The sequence below is a fragment of the Megascapheus bottae genome, chromosome 31 (genome assembly GCF_031878675.1).
Source record: "Megascapheus bottae isolate mThoBot1 chromosome 31, mThoBot2.hap1, whole genome shotgun sequence".
Taxonomy (NCBI): domain Eukaryota; kingdom Metazoa; phylum Chordata; class Mammalia; order Rodentia; family Geomyidae; genus Megascapheus; species Megascapheus bottae.
In genome coordinates, this window is record NC_143539.1 from 5,219,825 (window position 1) to 5,230,802 (window position 10,978).

At 51.9% G+C, this 10,978-nt stretch overlaps 1 protein-coding gene across 1 annotated transcript; it reads left to right on the forward strand.

Moving 5' to 3' along the window:
- Positions 1-2,553: 2,553 nt before the first annotated feature.
- Positions 2,554-10,157, forward strand: Ethe1 (ETHE1 persulfide dioxygenase). Its single transcript, XM_090322876.1, has 7 exons — positions 2,554-2,672; positions 2,940-3,084; positions 4,176-4,324; positions 8,140-8,269; positions 9,083-9,172; positions 9,640-9,756; positions 9,963-10,157. The coding sequence occupies exons 1-7, from the start codon at positions 2,592-2,594 to the stop codon at positions 9,998-10,000; spliced, it is 750 nt and encodes a 249-aa protein (XP_090179002.1). The 5' UTR covers positions 2,554-2,591; the 3' UTR covers positions 10,001-10,157.
- Positions 10,158-10,978: the final 821 nt, after the last annotated feature.

Consider the following 10,978-nt stretch of genomic DNA (forward strand, 5'->3'; position numbering starts at 1 on the left):
AGCAACTCTATGCTAAATGAGCACTCATGAGAATCAAAGGACAGAAAGGCAGAGTGGCAGGGCACAGAGTCTGAAGTCTAAAGAGGAATTAGAAACCACAGGAGACAAGAGGTTTATCTTTGTGATTGTTGTTCTTAATGTACTATGTTATTTCTTTTTTCTTTTTCCCCCAATGGTGAATCTCATGTGGTTACTGTATCTGACTTGGTTACCTGGTATATTGTATATACATTTATTTGTTTATTTGAAATAGGGAAGGGAAGGGGGGAAAACAAGATGATTGGGAGGGGGTGGGGGGAGGGAAACGGGGACAAAACATGAGAAGAGGTAATAAATAAAATAAAATAAAAAAGAAAACTAATTAGAACAAAAGGACTGGCAACATGGCTCACGTCGTAAAGTGCCATATAGCAAGCACAGAGTTCAAATTCCAGTATCATGAGCAAAAAAATTTTTATATATATCATATATCATGAGATCTTTTACAATGAATTTGACTTTAAAGCAGTAAAATTAAAAGGAAAGATGTACTACTAAATAAATATGGTATGGTTCCAATTTAAAAAATAAATAAAAGGTAAGGCATTATTTGACACCAAAGAAAGAAAGAAAGAAAGGAAGGAAGAAAGAAACCACAGGAGGGTTTTAAATATAGGAAGTGGCTCTGGGGCCTTAGCTCAGTGAGAGACAGGAAGTTCTGGGTTCCTTTCCCAGCACACACACACACACACACACACACACACACACACACACACACACAGAGGACTGGCTGGCTAGTGTCAACAATGGTTCACGACTTATATTTAGTCCCATCCACTCCTCCCCAATGAGTCTGTAGCTCAGTGCTAGGTACGTCTGCCAGCAATATTGCTTTATTGCCCTTAGTTTATTTGAATTGTGACTCAGGACGGTGGCGCTGGTACTTTTTAAGACTTCCTGTCTTTCTCTCTCTGCACTGGGGATTGAACCCAGTGCAGATCTGCTGACATTTTAAAAGGCCCACTCCAGGCTGGGCTCTGGCAGCTTATGCCTGTAATCATAGCTACTCAGTAGGCCCAGAACTGACAATTAAGGATCAAAGCCAGCCTGAGCAAGAAAGTCCATGAGACCCTTACCTTCAGTTAACCACCAAAGAGCCAGAAGTTGTGGTTCAAGGGGTAGAGCATCACATTGAGTGAAAAGCCAAGCAAGACCCTCTCTCCCCCAAGCCCTGAGTTATAGATCCAGTACCCACACACAAAAAAGTAAACACAGAATTTTGGGGTTGGAAGTATGTCTCAGTGGGTAGAGCACCAGCCAAAGAGCCAAAGCATCAAGTACCGAGCTTTAGTCCCAGTCTTGGACAAAAAGAAAAAGAGGCTGGGAATGTGGCCTAGTGGTAGAGTGCTTGCCTAGCATACATGAAGACCTGGGTTTGATTCCTCCGGACCACATACACAGAAAAAGCCAGAAGTGGTGCTGTGGTTCAAGTGGTAGAGCAATAGCCTTGAGAAAGTTTAAGGACAGTGCGCAGGTCTTGAGTTCAAGCCCCAGGACTGGGCTTGAAAAGAAAAACAAAGAAAGGAGGGATTGGAAGTCTGGCTCTGGTTGTAGAGAGCTAGCCAATGAGCAAAATCAACCCTCAGATACCAAGTTCCAGTCCTTAGAGGAGAGAGTTACTCTTTTTTGTGTTTTTTTTTTTTGCCAGTTGTGGGGCAAGACACTCAACCCTGGGGGCTGGGGGGAGAGAGAGAGACAGAGACAGAGAGAGAGATTGATTTTTTTTGCCAGTCCTGGGCTTGAGCTCAGGGCCTGAGCACTGTCCTTGGACTTTCTCAAGACTAGAGCTCTACCACTTGAGCCACAGCACCACTTCCAGCTTTTTTTTTTTTTCTATGTATGTGGTGCCGAGGAATTGAACCGGGGTCTTTGTGCATGCTAGGCAAGCACTCTACCACTAGGCCAAACTCCCGGCCCTGGATTAGGTTATTCTGTAACCCGACATCCACAACAGCCCACAGTCAACTAGTGACCTTAAATGAAGCATCCTTTCTCACCTGATTTTCCTAAAATATGGCCAGGGCCAGGGGCTGGTGGCTCATGCCTGTAATCCTAACTACTCAGAAGTCTGGGATCTGAACACTGGGTCTCGAGGTGGTAGAGCCTGAAGCAAAAAGTTCAGGTGACAGTGTCCAGGCCCCGAGTTCAAGCCCCACGACCAACAGAAAAATCAATCTCTGTCTCTTCTCTCTCTTTCTCTCCCCCCAGGGTGAGTGTCTTGCCGTCTGATGCTGGCTGTCTCTCTTTCTACACCAGTGGCTCCTTGTGTTGCTCAGGGCCCTGTGTTTTGTCTGTGTCTCCTGACTTGTGACAGCACTGCCTTGGCAAGTCGCTCTTTCTGCTGCCCGGGAGCGTGCGGCCCCTTTAAGCCAAGCCCCGCCCCTCCCTCGGGCCCCGCCCCTCCCTCGGGCCCCGCCCCTCCCTCGGGCCCCGCCCCGCCCCCGGGCCCCGCCCCGCTGGCGCAGGCCCCGCCCCTCAGGCGCAGGCCCCGCCCCGCCGGCGCGCGCTCGGCTCAGCTCCCGCCCGGGGCGCAGTCCGGTCGTGTGGGCGCGATGGCGAGCGCGGCCCTCAGGGCGGTCCGGAGGCAGCTGAGCCAGGGCTGCGGGGTCGGAGCCCCGGTCCTCCTGCGGCAGGTACGGGGTGACGGCGGGTGCCTGGCCGGAAAGCGGGGCGGCGGGAAGAGCGGAACCCCGGAGTCCTTGGTGGGGGGGGGAGGACGACCCTGGCGGGGGGTCCAACGCCCGGATGTTCCGGGTCGGGGGTTGGGGCTCGGGCCTGGATTTCGGGGTCCTTTAAAGGGGAAGCGATCTGGGGGACCCTGGGGAGCGGTGGAGACCAAACTCTGGATCTGTTAAAAAGAGGGGTGCGAGTCAGGCCCTGCCCCCCCTCCCCAACCCCAGATGTTTGAGCCCGAGAGCTGCACCTACACCTACCTGCTGGGGGACCGCGAGGCCCGCGAGGCGGTGCTCATCGACCCGGTGCTGGAGACGGCCGGCCGCGACGCGCAGCTGGTGAAGGACCTGGGGCTGCGGCTGCTGTATGCCGGTCAGCTGCCGGCCCGCCGGCCGGGGGTGGGGCCGTGGGAGCCGCGCCTGGGCCCCGGACTGGGGAGGAAGCCTGGGGTCTGCACCCCTGCGGCGGGTGGGGGGGTGGCCCAACCCCGGGGTCTGCGGGAGGAGGAGGGCTGCAGCCTGGACCCCTGGGTGGAGGGAGGAGGAGGGCTGCAGCCTGGACCCCTGGGTGGAGGGAGGAGGAGGGCTGCAGCCTGGACCCCTGGGTGGAGGGAGGAGGAGGGCTGCAGCCTGGACCCCTGGGTGGAGGGAGGAGGAGGGCTGCAGCCTGGACCCCAGGGTCTGAGGGAGGAGGAGGGCTGCAGCCTGGACCCCAGGGTCTGAGGGAGGAGGAGGGCTGCAGCCTGGATCCCAGGGTCTGCGGGAGGAGGAGGGCTGCAGCCTGGACCCCAGGGTCTGAGGGAGGAGGAGGGCTGCAGCCTGGACCCCAGGGTCTGAGGGAGGAGGAGGGCTGCAGCCTGGACCCCAGGGTCTGAGGGAGGAGGAGGGCTGCAGCCTGGACCCCAGGGTCTGAGGGAGGAGGAGGGCTGCAGCCTGGACCCCTGGGTGGAGGGAGGAGGAGGGCTGCAGCCTGGACCCCTGGGTGGAGGGAGGAGGAGGGCTGCAGCCTGGACCCCTGGGTGGAGGGAGGAGGAGGGCTGCAGCCTGGACCCCAGGGTCTGCGGGAGGAGGAGGGCTGCAGCCTGGACCCCAGGGTCTGAGGGAGGAGGAGGGCTGCAGCCTGGACCCCAGGGTCTGAGGGAGGAGGAGGGCTGCAGCCTGGACCCCAGGGTCTGAGGGAGGAGGAGGGCTGCAGCCTGGACCCCAGGGTCTGCGGGAGGAGGAGGGCTGCAGCCTGGACCCCTGGGTCTGAGGGAGGAGGAGGGCTGAAGCCTGGACCCCAGGGTCTGAGGGAGGAGGAGGGCTGCAGCCTGGACCCCTGGGTCTGCGGGAGGAGGAGGGCTGCAGCCTGGACCCCTGGGTAGAGGGAGGAGGAGGGCTGCAGCCTGGACCCCAGGGTCTGCAGGAGGAGGGCTGGGCAGACTCCACCCTCCATGCCTCTGAGCCTGCCCTCCCGCCTCACAGTGAATACCCATTGCCATGCTGACCACATCACCGGCTCCGGGGCTCTCAGGTCTCTGCTCCCTGGCTGCCAGTCGGTCATCTCCCGCCTCAGCGGAGCCAAGGCTGATTTGCACATTGATGATGGCGACTCCATCCGCTTTGGGCGCTTTGTGAGTGGAAGGCTGGGTGGGTGGTGGGTGGCCTGGACTCTTTGAACCTAAAAGGAGAGGGTACTGGGGCCTGAGCTGTGACCCCTGACCTCACATCTCTGGGAGAAGGGCATCGGGAACCCAGGTGGGGCACTGGAACAGGAGGCTCTTGGCAGGCGTGGCTCTGGCCTAACCCTTGAGTCAACAAGTCCTGACTTCCCTATAGCTTTGAGGGTAATCCCTCTGGCCTAGCATCTCCATAAAAGTGAATTGTGCATTCCTAGGCCAGGGCTTAGCGGGACACCCAGCCCTGTCAGCATCTTTGGCCTAGTCCCCAGATCTGGACCTGGGTGAGTCCTGGAAAACCTTTAAGGTGGCACCCATTCACAGTGTGGCAGTTATTCAGGGTCAGCACTCAAAAGCCTGTGCTTCCTTAAATGTTACCGGCCTCACCCTAGCTCAGCCCCAGTACCTCACCATTGAAAGGTCTGTCTTCTCTTTCCTTGTCACTGCCTTATTCAGCAGGTTTGTGGCTAGTATTTGGAACCAGGTGCAATATGAAGGGGGTTGAGATGTGTGTGCTGAGAGCCAGGGGAACAGGTGATTAGAATTGCCAAAGAAAGGACTGGGCATTGGGGCAGGGAGTTTGGCCTAGTGGTAGAATGCTTGCCTAGCATGCACGAAGATCTGGGTTCAATTCCTCGGTACCACATACATATAGAAAAAAAAAGAAAGGACTGGGCACTGCTCAGGTGGCACAGAATCTGCCTTAGCAATAGTGCCCCTCAAGCAAAGGTTACCACAGATGGAGAGTTTGGCTCATGTAGAGGACAGCATGTCATGTGACAGGGTGAGTGGCCTCTGGGCTGAGGGTTTTGCTAAATGAGAACAGTTTGTTTAGACCAAAGCATTTCTGGGACGTAAGGGCTGTGTTGGGCTGAGGGTTTAGCCATATCTAAAGGCTTTGCTTAGAAAAAGGCCAAAACACGCACTGTACATTTATGTATGACACACATAGAGATGCTAGTAAACATTTCCTGAATTGAGAATACCCTAAACAGGATTAGAAATGAATCGAGGTTGTCAGGTGATGGTAGCTCCTGCCTATAATACTAGCTAATTGGGAGGCTGAGAGCAGCAGGATGGGGGTTCAAGTCTAGCCAGGGCATATCTATAAGTGACCCTTTTGCAATCAGTAGAGCTAGGCAGAGTGGCTCAGACCTGTCATCCACTCTGGTGAGAGAATGAGATTGGGAGGATCGTACTTCCAGTCCAGCCCAAGAAAGAAAAGGTCACAAGTCTCCACCTCAACATAAAGAAACTGGGCCTGGTGGTATATACCTGTCATCCCAGCGACAGTGGGAAGCCTAAGATAGGCAGATCAAGGCCTAAGTACACCGAGACCCTGTCTCAAAAATAGTAAAATAAATAAATAAACAAATAAATAAATCAAGGGCTGGGGGGTGTAGCTCAGTGGCAGAGTGCCTGCCTAAAATGGCAAGAGAGAGAGAGAGAGAGGTGAGAGAGGGAGTGTGGCTTAGGATAGAGTGCTTGCCTAGCATTCATGAAGACCTGGGTTTGATTCCTTGGTACCACATACACAGAAAAAGCCAGAAATGATGCTGTGGCTCAAGTGGTAGAGCTCTGGCCTTGAGAAAGCCCAAGGACAGTGCTCAAGTCCTGAGTTCAAGCTCCAGGACTGGCAAAAACCAAAATCACCAGAAACTATGTTTAGTTTTAGTATTTATTTTTTCTTTACTAGCTTTATTCAGAATCCACATACCTTACAGAAGAATACATTCATTACAACATTCAATTAATATTAGAATGTTTTCATTTTTTGTTACTCCATAAAGAAACCTTCCCCCCCTATTCCTTAACTACCCCTCTCAGCCTTAGGCAACATTTATTTATTTGAGGGAGGACTTTCTAATGTAGCCCCTATCTAGCCTTGAATTTATCAACTTCTTTCCTTCCTCAGGCTTCAGAGTGCTGGAATTACAGATATGTGCCACCATGCCTGGCCTTTCATTAGGCAACATTTTGTTGTTGTCAGTCATGGGGCTTGAACTCTGGGCCTAGGCACTGTCCCTGAGCTCTTCAACTCAAGACTAGTGCTCTGCCATTTTGAGCTACAGCACCACTTCTGATTTTCTGGTGGTTAATTGGAAATGAGAATCTCATGAACTTTCATGCCCAGGCTGGTTTTGAATTGTGATCCTCATATCTCAGCCTCCTGAGTAGCTAGGATTATAGGTGGGAGCCACTGTGCTCAGAACTTTCAGTAACTTTTAATCTACTTTCAACTTGTATGGATTTTCCACAGAAACGGAAAAATACAAGTGTTCTTTTGCGGCTGACTTTTTCTGGGAAGTGTTTTCAGTCTCTTGTCTCTGTCTCTGTCTCTCTCTTTCTCTCTGTGCCAGTCTTGGGGCATGAAACTTGGGGCTTGAGCTTTTGTGCTTAATACTGGCGCTCTACCCATTGAAGATAAGAATCTCAGGGATTTTTCTGGCATGGACTGGCTTGAATCCTCAGATCTCATCCTCCTGAGTAGTTAGGGTTACACGAAGTATTTGTGACTAGAAACACTGCCACCAAACCAAATTGCTGCTGTGCACTTTTTAGCCACCAGGCGGCGGTGCAGTCTGAGAACTGGGAACTTCCAGGCCAGGCAGGAGGTTTGTACTGACTGGTCTCAGATCCCTTTTTTTTTTTTTTTTTTTTTTGGTGGGTCATGTGTCTTGAACTCTGGGCCTGGGTGCTGTCCCTGAGCCCTTCGGCTCAAGGCTACCACTTGAGCCACAGCACCACTTCTAGCTTTTCCATGTAGATGGTACCTAGGAATTGAGCCCCGGTCTTTGTGCTTGCTAGGCAAGGACTCTACCACTAGGCCAAACTCCTGGCCCCATGATTCCTTTTTTTTTGTTCAGTTGTTGAGCCTGCTGGGTATAGTTTCAGTTTCTCAGGAAGCAGCAGGGAAAAGAAAAGGACAGCTGTCACTGAAAGAAAGAGATGGGTGGAGATTGCAGGGAGAGAGTGGTAGAGCCCAGCTGGAATTTTCTGCAGCCCTGGCCATCCATCAGTTGACAGAGTTTCAGGAACAGTGGGTTAAGGGTGTCAGGTCAGGTGACCCCGCCTCTCTGCCCTGCCCTTCCCCTCCCAAGCCCTTTTCTCCCACAATGTCTTATTTGGAATATTTCCAAATCTATAGTCAACTGAAATAACAATGGAATACTGTCACCTCCAAATTGTTTCCTGGATTCCACTAGCTGCTGATGTTTTAACACAATTTCTCTTCTTTTCTAATTTGTTTTTCTCTTTTGGGGATTGCTGTCCACTGGTCTCTTTAAGTTTTTGCCTCAAGGCTGGCACTCTATCATTTGTGCCACAGCTCCACTTCTGTTTTTTTACTGGTTCACTGGAGATAAGAGATAAGAGTATCCTGGACTTTTCTGCTTAGGCTAGCTTTTTTCTTTTTTTTTTTCTTTTTTGTGGGTCATGGGGCTTGAACTCGGTCTAGGTACTGTCCCTGAGCTCTTTGGCTCAAGGCTACAACCCTATCCTTGAGCCCAGTCCCACTTCCCGTTTTCTAGAGGTTAATTAGAGATAAGAGTCTCAAGTCCTTTAGTGCTGGGCTGGCTTTGAACCTTGATCCTTAGATCTCAGCCTCCTGAGAAGCTACCATTACAGGTGTGAGGCACAGGCACCTAGCTTTGATTAGTTGTAGATCCGATAGTCCAGATTTCACAGATGTGAAGCCCAAGTGCCTTGCTTCTGAGTCCTGCTGCCTGCAACGAGTCAGTGACTGTCTCTGTGTGCTCCATTCCTGCCAGGCCCTGGAGGCCCGAGCCAGCCCTGGCCACACCGCAGGCTGCATCACCTTTGTCCTGAATGACCACAGCATGGCCTTCACTGGAGATGCCCTGCTGATCCGAGGGTGTGGGCGGACAGACTTCCAGCAAGGTGACTGGCTTCTTTCCTCACATGGTGATAGGTGTGGCTGGGGTTCCAGTGTCAGCTACGAGAATCAATGTGTGGATTTTAGATTCAACTTCAGCTGCTGGTGTTTGGAGACAGTTACATCCAGGAGTTTGGCTGCTGGCGGGTGGTCAGATTTGATTAAATATCTATCTATCTATCTACCTACCTATCATACACACACAAATACCTCCCCCACTGGGTCTTTGTGCATGCTAGGCAAGCACTCCACCACTAGGCCAAACTCTCAGCCCTCACATAGCTTTTTTTTTTTTGGTGGGTCATGTGGCTTGAACTTGGACTGGGCACTGTCCCTGAGCTCTTCAGCTCAAGGCTACCACCCTATTCCTGGAACCACAGCACTACTTCCCCACTTTCTAGTGGTTAATTGGAGAATAGAATCTCACCTGAGCTGGCTTTGAACCACAATCCTCAGATCTCAGCCTCCTGAGTAGCTAGGGTTACAGGCGTGAGCCACCGTACCCGGCAAATTCCTTTCTGACTCAGACTCCTGAGTGTTGGGATTGCAGGCATGCGGCCAAGGGTGACAGAACAAACCTTCGCTTCTCTGGGGTCTCATTCCACCTTGCTTCATCCTGAATTATACTGATGGATACTTCCCTGTTCCTCCATTCTTCACATATGCGGTTTCACCCCCTAGAATGCGCTTCCCTGTCCATCTCTGCCCAGACAAACAGCTATTATTGACAGGAGACAGGGAGAAAACATAGCTGTGACTCTGCCCTGCCATCCTTTTCCCAAGAGAAGTCCACTGACCACTGAACTTTCCTTCCCTAGGCTGCGCTAAAACTTTGTACCACTCCGTCCATGAAAAGATCTTCACACTTCCAGGAAACTGTCTCGTCTACCCGGCTCACGATTACCGTGGTAAGGGCTTGCTTCCTGGAGGAGGTGCATAGAGAGAAGTGCTAAGTGACTCCTGTAATTCTCATAGGGCACAAAAACTACAAATCCCAGAATTCCTTGAGCCCCAAAGATTGAGGGTTTGGAGAGGGGTTTGCATGAAGATAGGAATTCTACAGCTGACATTCTGCAGGGAATGGAGACTACAAGTCCAAGAATTCCATAGACCAAAAAGATTCAGGGTTTGAGTGTGGGCTGTGTATGGAGGTAGGAACTCCACAACTAGCATTCTGCAGGGCTTGGGGTCTCCCTGCACTTCCCTATGTAGAAAGCTCAGGGAATGTTGGGAAACTACATTTCCCATAATGCATAACACGAAGGGAAGGAGTCTCCTGGCTAGAGAGGCACCCCATGGCCTCCTGGGAAATGATATTCTGAGCTGCCTAAGGCACTGGAGCCAGCCACTTTCCTTTCCTTCCCTTGGCCACTAGGGCTCACAGTTTCCACTGTGGAAGAAGAGCGGACTCTGAACCCCAGGCTCACTCTCAGCTGTGAGGAGTTCGTCAAGGTCATGAACAACCTGAACCTGCCTAAGCCTAAGCAGATAGGTGAGCTCCCCAGGGAGCCAGGACCCTGGGTCTGAGGGTGGAGGCCTGGAGGATCTGAGGGAGGAAGGCTGGGGCCTAGACTCCTGATCTGAGGGAGAAGGACTCAGATCTGAACCCCTGATCTGAGAGGAGGGCTTGGGTCTGGAGCCTGGGTTAGAGGGAGGAGGTGGCTGGGATCCTTTAGAGTTGTTTGTGGTTTCTTCTAGATTTTGCTGTCCCAGCCAACCTGCGCTGTGGGGTCTAGACCCCGCTTTCCTGACTCTGTGTCGGGTGCTTCCACTTTGCTTAAAGATGCACTTGGTGGGGTGAAGAGAGGGGCTCTCATGGTACCTTCTCTTTTCTCCCACCCCTATGACGCTAGCCCCTCAAACTTCTTAAATAAAAAACAGATTATTTTATCATCAATGTGACTTCTGTTTCCTGGGGAGCACAAGTTGGTTTTGGGGAGGAGGCTGAAGGCTTGAGGTCACTTCAGGCCCTTTGGAGAGGCCTTGGGTGCCAGCAGGACAAGGTGGAGATCCTAACTCAACAAGGTCAGGTGCATTTGAACCACTCCCTTCTCTCAGAACTCCAGGGTAAGGGACTCTTCCTGCTCCAGTCCTCAGTTTCCCCATTTGTAAAGTGGAAGTGGTAATAACAGGGTGACTGCGGGATCTGATAAGCCCCATAACACCGGTGAGTGCCTGGCACCCTGCCCTCAGGGCAGACTCCCTACCAGGACTATTTTTGTTACTATCATCTAGAATGATCTCGAGGGCACTTCCTGGCTGGTGTGTGACTGTTTACTTACTGGTTCCACGTTCCTACATTGACTCACAGAGAACAAAGCTGGTATTTGTAGATCAGGATTTATTTCCTTCAGCTTCAGTTTCCCAAGGATAAAAATGAAGATGGGTGGCCTTCCCCAGGTAGGGCTCACCTATAATCCCAGCTATGCAGGAGGCTGAGATCTTTGATGCTCAGTTCAAAGCCAGCCCAGGCAGAAAAATCCATAAGACTTTTCTCCAGTAAACCAGCCAAAAGCCAGAAGTTGGAGCTATGGTTCAAGTGATGGAATGCCAGGCTTGATGTGAAAAGACAGGCCCCATTATGGTGTAAACAAAACAAAACAAATGACAGCTCTTCTTGGATTGGTTTATGAAACTAAATTAAGGTGTGCACAGCATTTTGCTACAGCTCTTGGCCCCTAGTAATCCCATTTCACGTGCTGCTTATTTTCCTG